Genomic DNA, 24731 nt, shown 5'->3' with positions numbered 1-24731 from the left:
TTTGGTGATTCTGCAAATTGTGGATCCTGGTTTCTTGATTCAAAAGCTTTAGATTTCGTGCATTCTGTATTCTGTGGATTCTTGTATCCGGAGATTCCGGATTTAGTGGATTCTTGATCTGGTGGAATCTGGCTTCTGTGTATTCTCGACTCTGTGGAATCTGGATTATGTGGATTCATGATTTTGTGGATTTTTGATACCACGGTTTCTGGATTTTGTGGAGTCGTTGTATTCTGGTTCGTGGAGATTCTGGATTATTGAATAAAAGGTTTTGGATTTTGTAGATTCTGTATTCTGTGGATCCTTGTGTCCTTAGATTCTTAAATTTTGGATTCTGTGAAATATAAACTCTGTGGATTCATTTTGGGGTTTTTTGATGGTTCCTGGATCTTGTGGATTCTTAGTTCAAAGGTTGTGGATTCTATATTCTGTATATTCTTGTTTCTGTGAATTCTGGATTCCGTTGATTCTGAATATTTGATGTGATTTAAATATTTTGGATCTGTATTCTAGATTCTGGTGGAATCTGCACTCCGTGAATTGTGGATACGGTGCGTTCTGAATTCGGTAGATTCTTGATTTGGTGGAATCAGGACTCAGTGCGTTTTGTACTCTGTGTAAACTGGATTCTGTGGATTCAAAAGTCTGTGGATTTCTGCTACTATGGTTTCTGTATTTTGTGGATTCTGGTTCTAAGTTCTGCATTCTGGATTTCTCGGATTCCGGATTTTGGAGATTTTGGAATTTGTGGATTCTGGATTTCCGATTCAAAGGTTTTAGATTCTGTGGATTCTGTATTCTATGTATTCTGTATTCCACGGATCCATTGTTTCTGCGGATTATTTTTTCTGTGCAAACTGTGGATTCAGCATTTTGTGCATTTTTTATACCGCGGTTTCTGGGTTTTGTGAATTTTGACTTCTGAGTTCTGAATTCTGTGTTTCGCGCATTTTGGATTTTGTGGATTATGGATTATTCATTCAAAGAGCTAGCATTTTGTGGAAACTGTATTTTGTGGATACTTGTTCCTATAGATTTTGGATTATAGGGAATCGGGATACTTCATTCAAAGTTTTTATATTTTGTGGATACTGTTTTCTGTGGACTCTGAATTCTGTGGATTCTTGATTCTGTGATTTCTTGATTTTTTGGATCCAAATCAGGATTCGGTGGATACTGGATTATAAATTCTGTGGAATCTGTATACTATGGGTTGTGAATTCTGGGTTCCCCACATTCTATAGATTCAGGGTTTTATAGATTCTAGATTCTGTGAATCCTGAGTTCTGTGGATACTGGATTCTAGTTTTTGTAGATTCTGGGGTCTGGTTTTTGGGGAAACTGTATTCTGAATTCGATGTTTTTGGATTTGGTGGGTTCTGTATTCTGTGGATTCTTGTTTCTATGGATTCTGAAATCTGTGAACTATGGATTTTGTCGATTCTGGATGGTGGATTTTGGATATCGTATATACTCAAAGATTCTGGATTTTGTGGATTCTAAATTCACGATTCAAAAGATTACAGCATAAATTTGGTGACTGTTCACGAGTAGATATTGCATGGACATTGTTCCAGAGGATGGTAACCGTTTCGCTTGGCATTTGGAGAAGCATTGTTTTCTAGTCAAACCCACTCTACACGGAGTATCAAGAATGACAAAATGTTACATACTGAAACTATTTATAGATTATGTAAATTTCATAAACAGATTAAATAACGGATTAAACGGATTAAAATAACAAGTATAACCGAAATATGTTAAATAGTACAATTTGATTTATTTTAGTAAACAGTGACTAAGTCAGTCTCCCGAAAATGGACACCTGACCGGTTTTAACAGCTCCATTGGACTGATTTCACAATTCTTTCTGTTCAAGATTTGCGGCTCGATGCACAAAATTAGCGCAAACCAATCACGAACGAACTTTGGTGGGTTTCGGTAGAAACAAATCTGTAGCGGACTTACATTTAAGATTTTTGATCATTTTAGTGTCTGAGGTTGTTGCATCATTTTGACGGCTCACCCGAGATGGGCTGAAAATTTACATTTACCGAAACTTTTTGATTCTTTTTTTTTGTTTTCTTATTTTAATATTAATGCAGGTCATACATACTCCAAAATTTAATGCAACACTGCTAAACCAAATGCAACATTAATGCAACATTGCTTTAGACCAAATGGCGAAGAAATGGATTAATTCCATGCAGTACAATAAAAGATGTAAACATTTCACAGCTTACACGATTTTTTTCTGAAATTTTGGAAAGGGCTTCATATTTTTTTTTCTGATTGATTTCTGATTTTATTCAGTTGACATACCAATGGAAATAATAAAACTGTAGTTTTAAATTCAAATCACCCCCAGATTCAATTTCGGAATTTTGTCCTCCTTTGTGGTTATTAACCCGCGAAATCCCTTAAAGGAACTCAATTAAACTTCCATAATTAATGCTGCGAAGCATTTAATGACAACCGTTTAAAACTTTTCACCACTTGATTGTGTCGCCCTTTTCATCAGCCCACGCACAAAAAACATTCGCGCACACGCACATACACACACCAACGCGTAAGTGGATTCTCACGTCACGACCACGATTCCACCCACAGGGGACGGTGCCTTCGACAGTCATAATTCAATCCAGCAGTTCGTAGCAATTTTTCCCGGGCTGTGTTTGTTGTGTTAACACCAACTTTTGAGACAGGGATATGGTGGTGGGGGGGGGATAAAAAAGTGTTTGTTTTACCCGAAACACAGATCGCCCGAACAAAAAGCTTGTTTCGTCGCACGAAGTTTACATCCAGCAACCGTGCCTCTGTAATCGCTTTTGTCTAATAACTTTTCCAATTTTCCCAACGAAAAAGTTTAAAGAAATATACAGCAAACGATTGCACTGGGGTGACGTCGTTACTCGTTACGCACGAGACTCGTCTTAATTTTTTATTAATCGATGGAAATATTGGGACGTTCTTAAGAGAAAGAAACTTATCTAAAAATGTCAATGAGCAAACAGTAGTCACATAAATCGAAACTTTTATTGTCAGCAGAGTTCGTTTTGTGGCCTTGTACCCGTTTTATGGCTGTTTGACGAGACTGTCATAGGTCGGGAAAAAACCAACCAAACTGTACTAAATCTTAATGTTTTTATGTGCCTAGAAGTGAATCAAAAATTTCAACTGGATTGTCTTTTTTATTATATTTTTGTCGATTTGCCCGTTAGGGAAGGAAGATAGTTTTTTTTTTCATTTTTTTAACTGTTCACATTGTTTTAACTTGAAATGGTTTTGGGACGAATAAATTCTGTCAATGACGTTTAGTTGCGATTAATTTTAGTCAGGTCGAATGAATTTGCGAAAAAAAATCCCATCTTGTATTAAAATCTATCATTAATCGTTTACTAAGACGACATTGGTTACATATGACAAACAAATCGTAGGTTGCCGCGTTAATTTTAATGTCTATCTGCATGTGTTAATTGTTGTACCAAATTTTTATACGATCTTCGTTAAACCTACTATAACTAAAATTATCTAATCTTTATTTTTTTATTTACCTCCCTTCACCCCGCCCCGGTCAGTTCCCGCCCGCGTTGTTTGGGCCGCAGTGGATCACGACGCGGAACTGCCCTGCGACATAACCGCACCGGGACCGCAGGACGGCGTCAAGCTGGTGCTGTGGTTCAAGGATTCCACCGGCATTCCACTGTACTCGCTGGATTCCCGGTCCGGGGTACCGATTTCGGCCGCCCAGCACTCCACCATTGCCAGCGATCTCGGGCAGCGGTTGTTCTTCTCCGTCGGCAGTGCACCGAAGGATGCCCGACTGCAGATACGCAACATCAAGCAGTCCGACGGGGGAGTGTACCGGTGCCGGGTGGATTACTTCAACTCGCCCACCCGCAATTATCGGGTTAACTTGACGCTAGTCGGTGGGTACTTTGTTTTGGTTTTGTGTTGAAGCCTGAAATTATATATTTTCTTGTTTTTTTTTTTTTGCAGTACCACCAGAGGAACCTCGGATATTCGACGCCCAAGGGAAGGAGATCTCAACGGTGGCGGGACCATTTCGAGAAGGTCACGAGCTGTTTCTATCCTGCCAAGTGTCCGGAGGTTAGTTGACCTATCCTTAAATAAATTTGGTTAGTTTTGGACGGTGAATGTCAAACAAATTACGTGACTGCATTTTCAATTTCACTGAATTTTCGACGAATCTCGATAACAGTTCTTTCAGATTCCTCATGAACTCATTATCTGAAAAGAAAAATGCTTTCGCTACTCAATCCTAGGCAAAATTTCTCCAATCAACTTGAAGCTTCTTGCTTCAAGTTACTTCCACCATTCTCGAGCTTGATGATTATCCCTTCAGAAGCATCCTAGTGGATAGGAGATTCTGCTTTTATAACCTACTCTGTGTACCATGCAATTCTAATGAAAAAAAAATCTAAATCGAAAACCTGCCACCCGGCTGTCACCCGCCGGAAAACTACTAGTTGTATGCAAAGCTTTCCTTTTTTTTATAGTCCACTTTTCACAGTACATTTCTTCTTCTGACAGAGTAGGATGACGACGGCAACGGCGACACTTGGGGAAAAACTATGGTTTCAGATAATCCCCATTTTCTCTCGTCCTCCTCGAGTGTAAGCATGCAGCGAATACCGAATTCCGTTAGCTTGGAGCATGGGCTGCATGTCGACGACACCTCCCCCCCCCTCTCCTCACCTGACACTCACCGAAGCTAGCAATTTCCAACCCAATCAAAGTTTTACGACGACAGCAGACCGACCGGCGATGATGGAGGAGATCCGCTCACATAAACTGTTCGAAAGCAGAACAGCAGAGAACCGGAACGATCGAAAATAAACTGTTTGTATTTGACTTTCCCCTTGGATGGCAACCCGTTTCGCTAAGGAGGATGGGAAAGGGTAACATCATATACCGGCAAAGGATTGCTTTTCCCACGGCTCGCGCGCAGCAGGCGCTGGGTTTTATGCTGCAACGATGGGCGATGAAATGTTTAAGGCTGCCAGGCTCTATTTGGGCTTCCTTACCGGAGGTCGTAAAGTAAGTGTCTTATAAGAAACCCTCTCTCCCGTTGGTCCTTCCCCGGGAGGGGCGTTTGGCATCAGCTATACACCGATATATGCTCAAACAATCCCAATCATTGTTAGTATGCTTCAGCGAGTTTCCGCCGTTGTTGTTTGCTCGTGCTTGCTTCAGTGGCAGCGGGTCGGGTCGACAGTGGGCTGGTTGGCAAAAGAAGTTTATTAAATTTAGTAGATATAATTGTGATTTGCAGTTCGAATAGCGTTTCCAATGTTTTTCGGTTACTCAGAAAAGCTCATATTATGGTGAAAGTCCCACAACGGCCCACTGTGTTCTGTTCTTCATCGTAGCAATCGGAGCACGGAAAGCACGGTAGCTTCGAAAATGAAACGAAAACGTTGAAAGGATGCTGTTATGTGTACCTATTGTACGTTCAAACGAAAGGTGCCGAAGGTTTCCTCTCACCACCGCTTCTCTTACAATCTCTACTTTGCAGTGTACCGATAAGTATCATATAAAAAGAGTTGACAAGTTTATGACAGGGGCAATATCTAGTATAAACATCTTAACCCTCTACGAGCCGAGCTGAACGAAGCGAGACGGCGGGGGAGCAGCGCCGCAAACAATAGCCTTCTATGGGTGTGTCTGTCTCGCTGTAACAAGTAGAAGCCCGATTTGCGCCTCTGTAATAGGGAAATGAAGGAAGTTGCTCGCTCCGGTGTGCCGTTCGGATGCTGTGAAGCTGGATGCTGGATAGGGCCGACCGACTAGTGTTAGACAGTAGTGATTTACGTTGATTTCGATAGGTGTTTTATGACTTCTTGGGGAATTTATCACAGCTCTGAAGGTACGCCATTTTACTTGCCCCGGTTGGGTCCGATAAAACTTTATGGCGTCACTGCAAGTAAATTTTGATTGGCTAATTTTTGAAGTGGTTCTTTACCTGTTTCATAAGAACCAATTCGTAAAAGTGCTCTCTTTACCGGAGAAACCAGGTTCCCGACAGGTATATCGGGAAAAATCGCCAAAATGTTCTCCATTGCACTTGTTTCATAAAATCTTGAAGTTTGACATGTCGTAAGATGGGTTTTAAACTCGGTTAAAAAGTGCCACCTTTACCGGAGGAACGAGGTTCCCGGAGCACCCCAGAGAATGACCAAAATTGTTAGAATGTTCTTCAGTGCACTTGTTTCATAAAATCATGAAGTCTGACATGTCGTAAGACGGGTTTTAGAGCCAGACTAAAAGTGTCCTCACCATCGGAGGAACCAGGTTCCCGGAACACCTCTCCGAGAAAAGCCATTGCCACCAGAAATCTTCAAAATGTTTTTCATTGCGCTTCTTTTGCAAAATCATGAAGTTTAACATGTCGCAAGACGGGTTTTAAAACCGGACTAAGTGTTCTCATTTCCGGAGGAACCAGGTTCCCTGAACACCTCTCGGAGAATGGTTATCGCCACCAGAAATCGTCAAAATGTTCTTCATGGCATTTGTTTGGTAAAATCATGAACTTTGACATGTCGCAAAACGAGTTTCGGAACCGTTCAAAATGTGTCCTCTTTATCGATGAACCAGCTTCATTGAGTACCTTGGAGAGTGACCAATGCCATCAAAAACCCTCTGAATGCCTTCCAATGCATTCGTTTCACAAGATCATGACGTCGTCGAAAGACTTGTTTATAATAAAAGTTTCCCTTTTCAGGAAGGAAGGTTATCCCAGTACTCGCCACTACAGTCATTTCCGGAAAGATAGTCGCGGTTACTAAAACTAGACAAATTTTGCAATCGAATCCAAAAAAAACTGATTCAAGTTTTGCTCATATGCTGCCAAGAACCGTTATTTTAAAATTCAATATTTTCTTAGAAATGAAATGCCACTAAGTGAAAATGGAACTTAATCTCAAGAATACTTACATCTACACCACGTCCGTTAACCGTGTACGTTGAGAAGTTTAGTCCAGACAGAAAATTTCATGTAACACTGAGTCGAGCATGAACCAAGATCCCTGTTTTCATCGAGGACGATGAAATCGTACTACGTTCACACACGTACACCAAATCAGACAGCATTTAAAGATTCATGGAAGAATACAGAGAAGTATCATCTATTACGAAAGATACAGGCAGAATCTTATTCACTGGCGTTCACAAGGGCGTTCGTGTGATGGGTATGTGGCTTACCAAACTAATCTAACTTTTTTAGCCAAAGAAAACACTAACTTTAAGCAAATTACGCTGGGCACTTACTGTGGTCAAATTCTTTCGTGCTAGTTCTGTAACCAGATGGATCATTACGGACAGACATGCACCTACTAGACTCAACACCAACAAACAGGCTTTGACATACGCTGCTAAAGCACAATCACTTTGTGTCTCGAAACCTACTGCGCCGATACCAACTGACCATGAACAACGAGTGTGCACAGTACCTCCAAAGCAACAACCAGCACCACCAGTAAAGATGTGAACATACAATAGCGACTCGTAAAACAATCAGCAATCAAAAACATACGACCGTAAACATCATGAAAACCGCAGCGATGGCTACAATGCACAGTGGTTCGGAATGTAAATTTAGCAGAAATTTAAACTTTTTACTGGGAAAGTATTCGTAGTTTGTGAGCCCCGTTTTTTGTTGAAACAACAGTTTGTAAATGGATCCAATTTTACCAATATCAAAATAAGAAGCTTTTAATCATGCTAGATTGAGCCATGGAATGGAAAATGGATTATGATAATGAAAAATAAAGAAAAATGAAAATAAAAAATATGGAAAATAAAACATTTGGAAATTCAAAAAATTGGAAAAACAAAAAATTTTAAAAATTTTGGAAATTTGAAATTTCTAAAAAAATAAAAATCACAAAATGTTAAAAAATTACAGAAATTCAAAAAAATTTAAAAATTAAAAAAAGGGAAAATTTTAAAACTTGAAAAATTTGATGTTTTGAAAAATCTGAAAAAATTGAAAAATGTAGGAAATTTGAAAAAGTTAAATTATTAGAAAATTTTGGAAAAAAATGTAAAGGCGCAATAAATTAAAAAAAATTAAAAATTTGAAAAAATATGAAAAATTCGGGTTTGAAAATTTGGATTATATGGTATTTTAAATTTTTTATTGAAAAATTTAGAAAATTTAAAAAATTTGGAAAATTTGAAAAATTTGGAAAATTTTTAAAATTTGGATAATTTGGAAAATTTCAAAAGATTGAGAAATTTGGAAGATTTAAAATGGTTGAAAAATTTGGAAGATTCGAAAAATTTGAAATATTTCGATAATTTGGTACTTTAGAAAATTTTAAAAATTTAAATAATTCGAAAAATTAAAAAAAATAAATATTTTAAAAAAATGGAAAAATTAGTAAAAATTAAAAAAATTGAAAAAATTTGAAAAATTTAAAAAATATGAAAAATTTGGGTTTGAAAATTTGGATTACTTGGAAAATTTTATTTTAAATTTTTTTATTGAAAAATTTGGAAAACCTGGAAAATATGAAAAATTTGAAAATTTTGGATAATTTGGAAATTTTTGAAAATTTTAAAAGATTGAAAAATTTGAAAGCTTTAAAAAAGTTGAAAATTTTGGAAAATTTGAAATATTTCGATAATTTAATTTAATATAAATAATCTGAAAAATTTAAAAAAATTGAAAGATTTAATAAATTAGAAAAATTAGTAAAAATTAAAAAAATGGAAAAACTGGAAAAAATTTGGAGAAATTCAAAAAATTTGGAAATTTAAAAAATTTGGAAGATTTGAAAAATTTAGATTACGGTGATGACCCGATTCCATCAGCCTCCGATTTTGTCTACCTGATAATATCATCAGCCAAAAATTCATCCCAAGAAACTGATAAAAACGGGTTTTCATTGTAATTGAAAAATTTTAAAAATTCAGAAAATTTGGAAATTTGAAATCTTAGCAAAATTTGGACGATTTGGAATACTTGGAAAGTTTATAATATTTAAAAAATTTGAAATAATCAAAAAATTTGAAAAAATGGAAAATATTGGAAATTTTGGGATATTTGTAAAATATGCAATATTTAAAAGATTTGGAATATTAGGAAAAAATGGAAAAATTGGGAACATTTGAAAAATTGGAAAATTCATGAAATTTAAAAATAAAACTGAAGTTTGAAAAGTTTTAAACATTTGGAAATATGGGAAAAAAAGCTGCAAACCTTGAAAAAATTGATTTAGATTTGAAAGATTAGGAAAATTTAAAAAAATTTATGAGGTTCGAAAAATTTGGAAAATTCAAAAAATTTAAAAAATTCAGGGGATTTGAAAAACTCGAAAAATTGGTAAAATTCAAAAAATTTGGAAAATTCGAAAAATTGGGAAAATCCGAAATATTTGCTAAATTTGAACAATTTGGAAAACTCGAAAAATTTGAATAATTCGAAAAATTCAAAAAAAAAAAAAAATGGAAGATTCGAAAAAAATTGAAAATTTGTAATATGTAGACAATTTGGGAAATCGAATGATTTGGAAAATTCGGAAAGTTAAAAAAGTTCGAGAAATTTGGAAAATTCAGAAATTGGAGTTGGAAATTAGATGTTAAAAAAGTTAAAAGTATGCAATGCAACTTGCCTTAAAATATCGTTTTTATTTGCATATCAGTCTCATAATGAAGAAAGAAATTAAAGCTGAAGATTATTTATATTTATTCAAACATAATTAATGTAAATTGTTATGGCACCTTGGAAGCATTGATTTTATGCTTTCTAGTTAACAATTTTATTGTTCATCTCGGTCGGCTCAATGACCTTTCTCACTGCGACAATATCAAGAACGTTAGGTTATCCGTTATCCTGCCTGGCAAACAACTTCAATGTCTAAGTGGAAAGTTAGATCGCATCGCTTCTGCTCGCTCAGAACGCCTCCCACTACAGACTGCTGCTGAACACAACAGTTTAGACGCCGTCACCGAAGATTATCTGCACAGTAGTCGACTGGAATTTCACCCTCCTGACCCGGTCGTGCTCTCTAACGATTTTAACCAACTAAATGAAGGTGCACTTTGTTCGTCGCTGCCATCACCGGGACGCCCGTTATACAGTACTACGGAAGCCCCCGAGCGCTCCGACACAGTCGCGCTACCAGCCAGCGACCCACTTAGTCGTCCCGGTCCTGCGGTCGGAGGTCGTGAGGGGGTCTTCCGAACTCCCTTCTCAGGCGAGTATTTTGCTTTACATGACAGTTCGCTTTCTGAAAACCTCTTGGTTCATAGCATGCCGTTGCGTACAACACCTGATTTCCTGTCCGTCTACTACCAGAACGTTCGTGGAATGAGAACAAAAACGCAGGCTTTCTTGCTTGCGCTCACTTTCTGCGACTACGACATTATCGTTCTCACCGAAACCTGGTTACGTGATGATATATTAAACACCGAGCTAACGACGAACTACGTAATCTACCGATGCGATCGCAACTCTTCTTCAGTCACCTACGTCGCGGAGGTGGTGTTCTCATAGCGATAAAGAAACATCTAACTGGGACTATACTAAAAATACCTGGATGTGAATGTTTGGAGCAAGTTGTCGTACGCGTTTCACTGCCTGGTCGATCGTTATATATTTGTTGCATTTATCTAAGGCCGAACAGTGATCCTGACTTGTACAACCTTCACTCTTCTGCAGTCCAAAGCATCCTGGACAAATGTAATAGGCGCGATAATGTACTTGTTGTAGGTGATTATAATCTTCCTAATCTTCGGTGGATTTTTGATGACGATTATAAGTGGTCGCTGGTGGCTTGTATCAAATCTGCTCTGTTAGCAACGTGAATGGACGGACCCTCGATTTAGCTTTCGTTAATGACACGGACGTGTTTGAACTGATTGAGCCACCCACATCTATACTGAAGGTTGACCCTCACCATAAACCCTTCGTTTTAAGATTTGATATGCGTTCTGACGACGATGAAGCTTTTGATACAATTAACGACGACTTCAATTTTGACTTTACTCGATACAACTTCGATGAAGTCTCAATGGCCATTGGTGCACTCAATTGGCGTGAGATGCTGGTTGGAAATGACTTAGATCAGGCAGTTGTGGCGTTCTATGATGCCATATATGAGATTCTTCGCCGTAATGTTCCTAAAAAACGGCTTGGTCGCCTACGCAACGTACTCCGGAAACAACGAAAGCGATATTTACATCAAGGACCGACGACAACAAAACTATTCTTCGTCAAACTGAACTGCAGTATGAAACAGCCCGGAACAGTGCATTCGGTGAATATCTGAATCAAGTTCAGCGCAGCCTTCGAAATAATCCTTCGACATTCTGGACATTTATAAACAGCAGAAAACGTTCCGTGGGTGTACCAGAAAATGTCTATCTTCGAGACCAAAATTCACAGTCCGCTGCCGAGTCGGCGAAGCTTTTTGCAGATCACTTCCGAGATGTATTTACCAGCCCTCCTGTCTATCCATCGCAACAGTACCTTGAAACATTGCCAACGCATAATATCAACCTTCCTCTTACTAACGTAAATGATTCTGATGTAGCGAGCGCTCTGTCCAGCGTTGATCCTTTGAAAGGGCTGGTCCGGATTGCTTGCCTCCTGTGTTTATAAAGCATTGTGCCCGAGCACTTTCTGCGCCAATAAGTATTATTTTTCAGCGTTCAATCTCGGAAAATATATTCCCAACAGCATGGAAAGAAGCTGCTATAGTTCCTATTCATAAGGCTGGAGATAGGCACAATGTTGAAAACTACAGAGGAATCTCGCTGCTGAACTGCCTAGCTAAAGTTCTGGAAAAGTTTGTGTACAATGCGATGTACGCTGCTTCTTCCAACATAATCAACGAACGACAACACGGATTTATGAAAAACGCTCCGCTACTTCAAACTTGATGACGTACACGAGCTTTCTAGTTCCAGCTGTAGAGAAACGTCAACAAGTGGACGCTATATATTTTGATTTCGCAAAAGCATTCGACAAGGTGCCCCACAACATTGCTGTTTTGAAGCTGGAGCGACTAGGCTTTCCTGAGTGGGTTACCAGATGGCTGCATTCTTACCTCTCACAACGATCTGCCTTCGTTAGAATTGGCACTACATGCTCAAGCGCATTCGTAACGCCAACCGGTGTGCCTCAAGGAAGTCACCTAGGCCCACTGATCTTTCTCTTATTCATCAACGACCTCTGCACTCGCATCAACTCTGCAAAACTGCTCTATGCTGATGATCTGAAAATCTTTCGTTCAATTGCTTCAGCACTGGACTCTGCTGTGCTCCAAGACGATATAGCCAATATAGAGGAATGGTGTTTGCTGAACGGTATGCAGATCAACATTGATAAATGTAAGATGATAAGTTTCGGACGTTCGGCAGATATAAGGCGTTGCGAATATACTCTTCAAGCCTGTGTCATCGAGCGGGTGGATTCTATCCGTGACCTGGGAGTGTTATTCGACAGAAAACTTCGTTTCGCCGACCACATCCCTGCAACAACTGCGAAGGCTTTTGCAACATTGGGTTTTCTAAAACGGAACGCTGTCGATTTTGTGGATTTCTACGCACTGAAATCTTTATACTGCGCACTGGTCCGGAGCACTTTGGAGTATGCTGTACAAGTATGGGCGCCATACAACGCCGTTCAAAGCAGCCGACTGGAGCGCGTTCAGAGAAGTTTTGTACGATTTGCTCTCAGAAAATTGCCTTGGAACGACCCTATCCGTCTTCCGCCGTATAATAATAGATGCATGTTGCCAGATTTGCCAACGCTGGAGTCTCGCCGCACGTTCTTGCAAAGAATGTTCATTTTCGATATGTTGTCGAACAATATTGACTGTCCCGACATTCTCTCAAGGATTCATTTATTTGTACCCCCTTGTGATATAAGGAATCGTCCGCTTCTGTGGATTCCCAGGCACCGCACAGTATATGGCCAGAACAATCCGCTAGACAGATGTTGTAGCAGATTCAACGAAACTGTTTTAGCTTATGACTTCCATACCACTAAATCTAATTATAAGTTAGCAATTAGAAATTTTTAACATTGACACTAGCAATAGCATTAAGTGTAATCTGTACGATATATATCGAAGATGTAATAATAAATAAATAAATTAGGGGGCATGTAGCGACCTTTATTTTACCCGTTACATTTTTATCACCAAATTAGTTGCAATGAGGCAGCAACCACTACAGACAGGAATATATAAAATTATCTGCTCTTTCCGACATTGTTGAATTTTTTTTTGATATCTGATGCGAGTAATAAATATTTTTTTGGATTCTAGAAGACTTCACACCAGATAGAAACGCATGGTGTTTCAAAATCCATTTAATAACAATCACGCTTCAACAGCATCTCCGAATACGTGTCTCCTAGATAACGCGTGATCATTTTTTTTTTTCTTCGAACGGGTCGGTTAACGGGACCGTGCGTGTGGGCCAATGGAAATTTTCCCATCGTCATCATCAAAGTGGTGATGTTTGGCAAAACCAGTACCCGTAACGACGACCCGGCCGTGTTGTTTTAGGGGGTTCGAAATTCGGCAGCATTGCCCTAGGACTGGCTAAACAAGGATCAACCCGGTAACAGATTCGGTTGGTTATAATCCTTTGAAATACAAATGCCGTCATATTTTCATCAAGCATTTACATTTTGCCTATCTGCCTCTACGGCTCGGAGGGATTCCAGTCGAGAGTCGAGATGCAGGCGAATGGCTTTCTGTCAATGCGGGTTCTGATGAATATTCATCACAGCTCGTGTCCGTGTTCGTCGGTGGGTCGGTGAAACGCGTTCGATGTGTTGAAGCTAATGAATCCCCGCATGTTCGGCATGGTCCGGAACTGTCACCGCTGGAATGATGTGCGAAAGCAGTTTCCCTGTTCATCACTCTGTTGGGTTGGGTAATAACTTTCGGTATAAAGTATGTGCGCAATTCGGAGTTGAAATTGACTCGAGGCTCGTTTGAAAAGTTGCATCCTACCACATAAGGCACTTTCAAGTCGGCTTACTTTGATTTGTCAACCGAGTTGAATCGAATCATGACATGCATTTTATTTAGTCCTATGAAACCATAGCAACCAACATACCCACTACAAACAAACCACATATGGTTTTGGGCAATCTTGTTCAGCACCATTCTGTGTTGGTTGAATCTATCTTATTTTAAAATGTCAAAAATGGCACCGATGAAAAAGCGTATCTCGTCATAATGTTTATTCTACCATAAACCAAAATGGGATGATGTTGTCCTGTTCTGCGGCAACTTCTGTTGTCTTCACAAATGGCAAAGGACCGGAGGCGAGGGCGTCGGATAGAGCTTATTACTTATGAAGGATTTGGTCGGTTGGTGGGTGCGAAAAAGGCGTGCGAACTCTGCTCCTGCTGGTGAGGACAACACTTTTTTCAGCAGCAACAGGACCTGATTCGTTGGCATCTGGGAAATAATGTCACTGATTAAGGACTCTCTTTCGCTTACCGTTCGGTGTCTAAAAGTTGGAAAGCGTCTCGTTGATTGAATGTTGAGCATGGGGATGCGACACGAGTTTATAGCGGATATAATAGAGAACCTCCATCATTCTTCGACACAAAAGTGAAGGTGAAGAAATCACTTTATATTCATGGCTGAAAAGAGCTCTTGTTTTTTATTACCGAAAGATTTTCGCCCCTCCGATGGGGGAAGGACTTTTTTGCTGCTGATTTTTTTTCTACCTTTTTCGAAAGTCTCTAATCTCGGTTCGAGTATCCTAGACGTGAACGAATGACGATGGGACGAAAATTGACGAACGGAGAAAGACTAGCTCGCGTCGTGCTGCTGAAAACTTTTTTTTTATTATCTTCTACCACTCCGACATCCCTCGTTGAGACTGAGGGGGATCATGAATGATATATGAGCGAAATTAAATTTCATTCCACAGAATTTGGTTAAGCGATATGTTGTTCGCTGTGTGTGAAATGGTTACAAGGATGTGTACACGAAAAAAATCCTTTGGAATGGTCTGACACTAATTTATTTCCAGATTGACACTAAATCTAAAAAAAGATGTTTCATAACATTGTGAACTAGTTGACGATTCTTGTTCACAAATTTGGAAGAACATTTTTTTCCGTGTACTGCTCACCGCTCTTTCTGTACCGAAAGTTTACGAACCTCAAGGCGGGAACGTGTTTCTGTAGTAGAACAGAATATTCAAATTAATCATTTATTCAAATTGTTTTCGTCTGCCATCATATACCGTAGTGACGGATTGAATATGTGTATTTTTTTTCTCTCATTTTGCTTACAGGTCGACCACCGCCCCGGGTTTCGTGGTGGCACGATGGCATCGAGATATCAGGCACCAGTCATCCGTCCGCAGTCGATGGCGCCTCGGCCATGGTGAATCAGCTTTTCCTGGGGACCGTATCGCGGGATCTATACGGTGCCAAGTTCGTTTGCAAGGCCGCTGGCTCCAAGCTGGTACCGGCGGTTTCGAAGGAGGTCGCCATTCAAGTACACCGTAAGTTTCCACCTGATTTGCACCGAAAAAAACCCAGACAGCTAATTATTTTCTCGCTTCCAGTAAAGCCACTCCGGGTGAAAATCGTTACTCCGAACGAGCTGCTCACCGCGGGTCGTCCCATTCCGATCCGGTGCGAAAGCTGGGGTTCATTCCCAGCGGCCAAGGTTGTCTGGCTGTTGGACGGTGAGCCGCTGCGGAGTGCCGACATCACTGTTCATAGCGATGGCAATGTAAGTTTTTTTTGTGCCGAGTAGAAGAAAAAAAATGTTTTTGCTTCAATTTCGCTAATCCCGGAGTCGAAACTTGTCTTCTTCCCCTAACGACAGGATGCCAATCTTACCTCCAGTATATTGACGCTGCGTGTGACGGCCGAGAACGATGGTGGCGAGCTGGCTTGTCGGGCCTCGAATCCATGGTTTTCCGGTGGGGCCATCGAGGACAAGAGAACGATCAGTGTTGCCTGTAAGTATGCAAGATTCAGTAAAAATTTTCGTGTCGAAAAAGATTGGATTTGACACCCTTGAAAAAGATGCAGATCCTGTTCCGAAACGTAGTGAAATAACCCCCGGATGAAATGCGATTGTAAATTTACCCATTTCAATTGAGGTTATGTACCTATTTTTAAGCGCAATTTATGATAGACTCAATTATCTCTCTCCGACAGAACATTTGGTGCAGTTAGACATACTGCCAAACATTGCCCGATCCGGGCCAACAACGCATAAATTGTGTCATTAAATCATTAATTTTAAATGACCTTCTGGTTCCTTCCGGTTGCGCAATACTGCCGTCCGTGTGAGTGTATGTGTGCGTGTTTTTGCAATTTGCAGTTTGAATTTGTTCAGCAGATTGTCGACAGCGGCACGGACATGTGCCATAACTTCGTATGCTATAATATCAGTCACTGTAGTGTGGCTCCGACACGACCGTGCGTGTATATGTTGGTCTTCATTATCCTTCATCTAGGGTAGAGTGGGGTGAAGAACAGCACGAAAACAGAATTAAGCCCCCGAAGGCAGGCAACGTTCAACAAACAACTTCCCCTATTTTCGTTTTATTTACTAGCTGTCGCAGCCTTGGCAATGGCTACTAGTCTCGAATCCTGTCAGAGCAGCTGGCCTCATCGTCGTTGCCCATCAAGCTGGCCCAGCCTCAGCCAGCAGTGGAAACATACTAAAGTACTTATAATTTATCTCCCAAAACTAGTGCACGAAACTCATTCGTTTAATGGGCCAAGTTTTGCTGCACCCGAAAGCCGGGATGAGCAATAATAATCATTGGGAAATGGGAGCAGAGTGCGCCAACAGATTGATGTTCTAGTCGTTGGAAATGTGTACCGCCTTTGCCATTATGTTTGCAGTTTATTTAATTGGAAAGTTTGAATTGTTTTTTTTTTTGGGCGAAATAATTTTAAAAGTTTCTCTTCTCGGTCGATTCTTTGCTTTGTCCATTAGCAGTCAAGCGAGTTAATTGCTGGCAACACTGCGCAAATCTTTCACAAGCATACCAACGCTGCATTAGACGACCTCCAATTATGGAAATTTAAAACTCAATTTGCACCGCTAAATTGAACTCCAGAGTCACATAATCCATTCGCAATCCTTTTGCATTTTCAAATGGCGCTAGGAGACTCGAATCCATAGCAATAAAGCAGTAGCAGCAGCCGGCGTTAAATGTAGGGCTGGAAGTGACCATTACACATTCCACCCCTTCGCAAAACCTCTCCGCTTCCGGGGTTGAGAACCACCAACGAGACCAACGATGGTTCAGCACAATACACGGAAGCCCGACAGTTCGCACAGTGTCCAGATATAGCACGATAAATTAAATTTTATAATTTCCTCTCTAATGCACCAAAGCTGTATTTTATAATAATTATTGCTTCCTTTCTTTCTCTTTTTTCCCGCTTTGTGTCGGTAGACGAACCGGTCGTATCGGTGCATCTGGCCAACGAGGATCCGGCCCGGGTCATCACGCGGGCGGAAGGCGAAAATGTGACACTCAAGTGCCGGGCGGACGCACGGCCACCGGTGACTTCCTTTGCCTGGTACAAAAATGTGAGTATGAACTTTTCCTAGGTTTTAGCAGCAGGCGGCGATGGGTGGAAAAATGATTTAAAATTGCAATGATTGCTTTGCTGGGTACAGATCTTACCTTAATTTTGAAAGGGCGATTAAAAGAAGGTCGGAGGATATCACCACGAATAGCTTGAAGACGGTAAAATGAATGGAACAGCAGATGGTAAAAAATCGACTTCAGAAAAACGTCAAAATAGTTCTGAAAGAAGAAGGTTTAAAGAAAAAACAAATAGTTGAAAAGAAGGAATGGTTCAATATTTCAAGAAAAATACAACAGACCATTTAATTTTCATTGCAAAGTGTTGGATCATGCAACAATTTAAATTGGCAGTCATTTCAGTTGTCATCATACAAAACATAGTAAGATAGTTTATGTAACGCAAATCGCAATATTCAGCGTCATCTATATAATTTGCTAACGCAGTAGCAGCAAAGGAAAGGCGCAATGAAATCCACCACGTAGGCTAAACGTAAATGCTTCCTGACACGGACGAGCAAGAGTCTGTCATAAAGAAAGCAGGCCATGTGTACTCTTTAGTCGTGAGTTTTCGGCAATGGCGCTGTGTACGAAGGGTGATTAGTAGAACATGGCGACAGTGTTACCAGCCGTCTCCGTCCACCTGGCATACTGAGCTCCGTAAACTTCTTTATCTAAAACACGAGATTAGTACCAGTCCAATTATATAATCACTAAAGACTCTGGTACCTGGTCTTCATTTTACATGCTCCACCATCATTGATCTGTGGCGAGAAAACCCAACTGCAACTATCAGCCAAGGGCATCAATCTCTGCGAGACGTCGATTCGTGAGAATTCCGTAATATTCTTCACAAGGCATGTGACTGCCTTTCAAAGGTAATTGTAAATCCAAGAAATTCATTATGCTTTGGCAGTCTACTTTGGTCTTCGATTGCAGGATTGTGTCTTCCGGATCTAACTAGATGTCATCATGAGTACGAAGACAAAAATAAAATTGTTGAAGACCCGTAAACGAAGTATTATGACTTCATTCATCAAACTGAATTTGAAGGCGGATTGGAAAATGTCGTGCATCAATGATCTGAGTTCAATACGATCCAAGGCGAGTTGGAAACACTGGATCAAAACTTCTAAGGCCTAGAGATGGTCGGGTTTCAATTTTTTCGAACCCGAACCCGAGAACTTGAAAATAGAAAAACCCAACCCAGACCCGCGTCCGAAATTACAAAATTTGAAAAACACGAACCCAACATTTTAAAACCCGAGTCCCAAAATTTTAAAATTGAAAAACGCGAACCTGAGATTGAAAATTTTGTAAAACCCGACCCGAACCCGAGAATTTCGAAATTTGAAAACCTAAACCGGACCCGAACCAGAAAATTTTAAATTTGAGAAACCCGGTCCGAACCTGCCTATCGTACTTAGCCAAAATTTCTATTTTTTTGTCGAAAACCATTCCTGCAAGAGTAGTTTTGCATCATTTATTACGTGTATTCAATCAAGCTACGGAAATTCGTATTCGATAGTTTACACGACGTCACCCGCGTTACTGGTTGGCACAGCCAAACTTGTGTCGGAAGTGTCAATCAAGATTCTCTGATGCGCTATTGATGTCACATCATTGATGAGCTATATAATTTCTTTTATGCTTCAGATAGTACAGTACACGCGCCAGTAGAAATGTTTCGACATAAAAATCGTCTAAAGATCCCGACCCAACCCGAACCCAAGAATTTCAAATTTTCACAGCTTCACAAATTCACAGAACCCGACTCGAAACCTGTCGGGTCCAAAAACCTGAACCCGATCATCTCTACTAAGGCCTTGGACGAATATTTTGTAAAACGGGCACCTTCTGAAACAAAACATTATCAGGTGAAGGGATTTCTATTAAAGCAAAACACTGTAGCTGCCACCAATGCTGCCCAATCACATTGTGCATCGACCCTACGACAAACTCACTTACTTTTGCCTGACGTGAAAATTCCATCGTTCCACGGTCCCCTTGAGGAATCGATCAAAGCGAAGGAGCTCGAACAAAAGTACCCTGGTGTTGAACGAGATATCATTAAACAACATTATGTGTACGATTATTTTGATTGTACAGACACTAAGGAAGCGGCCATCAAAATGATTCAGCGTGTGATAGAAAGGTACACGAGCAAGTCGCTGAAATTCTCGTCGAACTCCAGTTACTTGATCCTGAAATAGTAGCGGACCAGAGAAAGAATGATATTCGAGTCCTTGGAATCAAGTGCGACCTTCAGACTGATGAGTTCGTCTTCCCATTGAATTTCCCAAAACTGGATGAGCAATTTTGGAACGGTGATGTTGTGCTACATGATCCACCACCGCCTATCTCTCCTGAACTAATTGCAAAATGTATGTCGCAATACGGAGACGGCGTTCTTGTGGTGAGAATGCAAATCGAAAGATCTATTTCGTCCTACTTGACTAAAAAACCTGAAAACTCACAGAACTACTATTAAACAAACTGCACTTTGGACTCGTGAGGGGCAATCTCCTACGTAGACTGCACCTCAACCGAATGCCAGCTCATCAACAGAAATCCCGTCCAAAACAGACGTCAATACCAATATCTGAACCAGGCCATAATAACGACCGCAAAAGAAGCACCCCAAAAGCAACTAAAAGCAACATCGGTGAAGGAGTCTATAGCAGGGAAGAACATCTGATGGCAGGTACCAAGACAGCTTTAACGATAGGGGACGGACATAGCATAGTTGGTAAATCGATTGACTTGTACGCCGCTGACCTGGATTCGATTCCCAATCCCGCATATAGGTTTAGAGATTTTGCCAAAAGAGAGTTCTCTAACCCGAAAAGAGGCGAAATCTCTGTAATCAAAATAAAAAAAAAGCCTCACCGATGATAACCTTGACATGAAAGGCACGAGAGAAGTGAATGATCGACCCCCATGACGCAGTAGGTGAGCAGACGAACGTTTCCCCGTCGCAAAAGAAGGTCTCCGCACGCAATATAAAGTTGCGTGCACGAGAACCAACGGAAAATCCATACTATTTGCTTTCATCTACATATGACCGATTAAGGGCAGCGACGGGAACTCTTGGTCGTGAGATAAAGAAACACCATCTTCGTTGGACAAATCAGTGGCAGGATTATCATCAGCAGCTTCCACAAAATAGAATTGTTGAAGACCCGCAAACGAAGTATTATGGCTTCATTCATCAAACTGAATTTGTGGGCTGATTGGAAAATGTCGTGCATCAATGGTTTGAGTTCAATACGATCCAAGGCGAGTGGGAAACGGGTGGATCACCAACCCAACCCGAGCCCCAATATTTAAAAATTGAAAAACTCGAACCTGACCCGAACCCGAGATTGAAAATTTTGTGAAACCCGACCCGAACCCGAGAATTTCAAAATTTGAAAACCCAAACCCGAACCAGAAAATTTAACATTTGAGAAACCTGGTCCGAACCTGCCTATCGTACTTAGCCAAAATTTCTATTTTTTTTGTCGAAAACCATTCCTGTGAGAGTAGTTTTGCATAATTTATTACACGTATTCAATCAAGCCGACAGCTCAATACTACGATCGTTTGATGAATGGGGGTACATCAAGATGAATTTGTTGATCAAGCGTAGCTCCATTGAAGAAACAATCTACCCGTGGCTCGAACTATGCGCTATTCTTCTGTCTGCAGAGTTATACGAAAAGATAGCCAAGGAGTCCTGGAAACTGGGCTTACGCAGAAATCCGAGGATCAAAAATACAACAGATTACTTTCCAGGAGCCGATAGATATAATCTCACGTGGAATCGCAGCTTCAGATTTTTGACACTGTTTATCGTGGTGGATGGGTTCGTCTTGGATTCCAAAAATCGAAGAGTGCTGGCCGATACAACAGCATATTGAAGTTAGTACGGAAGCTACCAAAGAAATCCGGAAGTCTACGAATTTAGCTGCTGCAGCGTAGTCCAGCCTTCGTTAGACAGAGGTTGGTAGAGGTAGAGGAAATCGAGGCGTAGTTTGAAAACTTTCTTCCGTCAAACATTTATCGAATTCCAGTTAACAGCAATTAACAAGGCCAATCGAATCCAGGAACGATGAATCCGTTCCAGTTCAAAATGAAATGCCTTTTCTGATGGGTGCCGGTTTCCAAAATCAGCCATGCTGATAGCCAACTCCAAGCAGATTGAGAAAAAAGAACTGAAGCTTTCGATAGAACGAATGTGGCTGAAAAAAGCTAACTGCATTATAGAAATCAAGAAGACCTGGTGCTGAAGAGGGAACAGAAGTAGGTAGAATTCCCGAAGCGGAAGCATGGGCGCTAATAAAAAAAAAACGAACCAAGGTTTGGACCAGAAATCAATATGTATTAATCCATTCGGACGGATCTGCGAGGTACTTGAAATACAATAGTACGGACATGCATGATTCTGTATGTCCGCAGAATGTATGCAATGTCAATGTCAGAAACGTAAATCACTGCTCCAAGTTTCCATGGTGAGAATCTGTGGTCCAGTTGTTAGTTACTCCTGTGTCCTATCGTTGGACGAATAGGATTTTGCACCAGAGAGACAGTCGATGATGTTATCGCTCCTTCCATCGGAGCAAGCATAATGGTACATCGTAAGCAACATTCAAACTGTGCAGAACATCGCTTTACTTCCGCTGAAATTCGATATTACGAAAGTGAAAGCAGTTGTTTTATGCCTGTCCCTGTATGCGGGTCTGATAGTAGTTCTGAAGATGGTACAATATTCGCTACAAGATTTGCAGTTGATACTTTACCACCAAGGATGTATAATCCATGGAGCAGCAGATTCTGCTATTACTGGATCGAGTAAACATCACGCATTCCTGTGCTCAGAAAGTGATGAAATTGAGCTTACAGCTCTGGTGAAGTATATACATGCATAACGTTGAAGAGTTTAGAATTTCTGGTCATACAATGAGAATAGCCTATGAAGATCAGCGAGAACTGGATATCAGGAACCGCAAAATCAAGCGATTCAAGCTTTATCTTTCCGGATAGCAAATTCCGATTTAGTTCCGCCTCTGATAGTGTTCCTTATCCGCGCAGAAATGAAGAAGATGCTTTCGTTGTGGACATCAAACGAATGTTTCGCCAAGTACTCATTCGTATCCTAATGTTTCCTGTGGCGTGGTATGAACCGGATGGATTCTCCTAGCGTGTACGTTGTGATGGTGATTATGCTCGGCACCGTTCCGTCTCCATCGATGGCACAATTTATCAAGAACTTCAACGTGAAAGAGCAAGCTTGAGTCTCTTGTCCTTGAAATAGCATCTGATCACAAACAGGTAGATATTCGTGTTCTTGGAATCAGGTGGGACCTACTGACCGATGAATTCGTCTTCCTATTGAACTTCCCAAAACTGGTTTAGCTTATTTAGTCCGTTTATGATTCAGCTAAAGTTTATCTTCCAAGAATTGTAACAACTGCAGTCCGGATGGGGTGATGAAATTTTGGACGGTTCCAACATGAATGGAGTGGTTAAATGAAATTGCAAAGTACCGAGGAATGTGACTGTCAAGTCACTACTTTCCGACGGTACCGCCATTTGCATATGTTCCATTACATGTTTTCTGTGGCGAGAGCGATAAGGGTTTCGCTTGTGATCTACCTGGTTCATCGTCAAGAGGATAAGTCACACCATTGGATACTATTGTTGAAAGGGATTTATTTTCAGCTGCACGTAAGTGTTTCTGCTTACGAGTCCACCAAAGCTTTTTTGACTTCCCTTCTGTAACAGCATCAACTCTTTTTCTTGCAGGACCTAACGCAGGACTAGGGGTCTGCGCCAGCTTAGTCCTGCCACTAAGTTAGTGTCGGAGTCTTATAAGACGAAATCGAAACGTAAATTCCATTACTAATTTAGCAACGTGATGGTTTTATGATAAACCATTTCGGGGTTATTGTAAGTCCACCTACAATTACTGGAAACTTTTTGAACTGATGGTGACTCCATATCACATCACATCAGTAACATATTGGCACATATTAGACGTGACCACTTCTCACTTCTTTTGTATTTAATCCCAGCTTGTTGAGATTTTTTGTGATGGTCACGCCATCCTTTGGAAAAGAAATAAAACTGTTGGTCTCGGTCCATATGTTGATGGGCCAATTTCTAGGGTCCAATGGTGAATTCATCTCTCTGACGTCGGTGATAGCTACACGCATACAAACGCCTACCGAAAATAAACATAAAAAAGCGGTACATATGGCTGTTCTGTAAATAACTCTTAAAAAATCAACATTCAGATCTCAAGATCTCTTGCGGCATGAAAATTTCCTCTATCCCGATGATAGATGAATCCACCGGCTTCCACACTGTCCAAATTCCGCTTGTTCCCTGTGGATTTCCATTACAGTTTCGCTAAAGACATCCTCCCGGCTGGAATACGCACGACATCTCGGCCGCTTTGAATGAGTGATACAAAAAAATTCCAGACCAAAATTCTACGCTCCACAGGAAGGAGACGGAAGATGAAACAAAAACAGGACCCAATGTGTCCCTCAGTCACCGCCGCGTGAGCGATGACCTCCAAGTGATGAATATAAATCACAAAATAATATTATTATTCATATTACCGTCTCTCGCAACTCGTCACCGAATCGTGCCGATCCAGCCTCTTGACGAGAATAAACACGCACCGTAGAGTGTACTACCGCTTCTTTATCTCCGTTGGACTGAATGGATGGAATTATCGGTTGGTTGGCTCCGATGTAGTACCTACGTAGCTTCCTCGACGACCGAGGACCGCAATGCGCGCGTGTGTGTGTGTGTGTGGGACTGACCCAGCTCCGGTAAAGAGCCCCTGAAGTGTATGAATTACGTGGTATGCTGTCGGTAATAAAGCTAATTATACATGAACGGAAGTTTTGTCGAGGAGGGGTCGGTCAGACCGACTAATCTCTTTAGAATGAAGGATTAATAGTTTCGTTGTAGTTCGTACTGGTGGTGAGTGTGGGGAACAGTTATCTAAAGCCCGTGAAATGCTATGCTGACTGCTGTAAGGATAAGCTCAATTTTCAGACACAGGCTTGAGTTAAGAACTACCCTTATCTTCCAGTAATGAGCTTCCGATGGTGCATTCTGCATTTTACGATAACCTAAAATTTCCATACGCGATTTGCTCGTAC

At 40.7% G+C, this 24731-nt stretch overlaps 1 protein-coding gene across 5 annotated transcripts in view; it reads left to right on the top strand.

The window, feature by feature from the left end:
- Positions 1–24731, top strand: part of LOC131676713 (hemicentin-1) — a 261162-nt gene that overhangs the window by 171766 nt on the left and 64665 nt on the right. For all 5 annotated transcript variants that reach the window (XM_058955978.1, XM_058955976.1, XM_058955977.1 and 2 more), the window contains 6 exons: positions 3579–3929; positions 4000–4110; positions 15301–15513; positions 15577–15746; positions 15843–15978; positions 17437–17573. In XM_058955978.1, coding sequence (XP_058811961.1) covers positions 3579–3929; positions 4000–4110; positions 15301–15513; positions 15577–15746; positions 15843–15978; positions 17437–17573 — 1118 coding nt within the window. The remainder of the gene's footprint in view (positions 1–3578; positions 3930–3999; positions 4111–15300; positions 15514–15576; positions 15747–15842; positions 15979–17436; positions 17574–24731) is intronic.

Source organism: Topomyia yanbarensis, chromosome 1, assembly GCF_030247195.1.
Source record: "Topomyia yanbarensis strain Yona2022 chromosome 1, ASM3024719v1, whole genome shotgun sequence".
Lineage (NCBI taxonomy): Eukaryota > Metazoa > Arthropoda > Insecta > Diptera > Culicidae > Topomyia > Topomyia yanbarensis.
The sequence above is the reverse complement of the archived record's forward strand: the minus strand, read 5'-3'. Positions and strand labels throughout refer to the sequence as shown.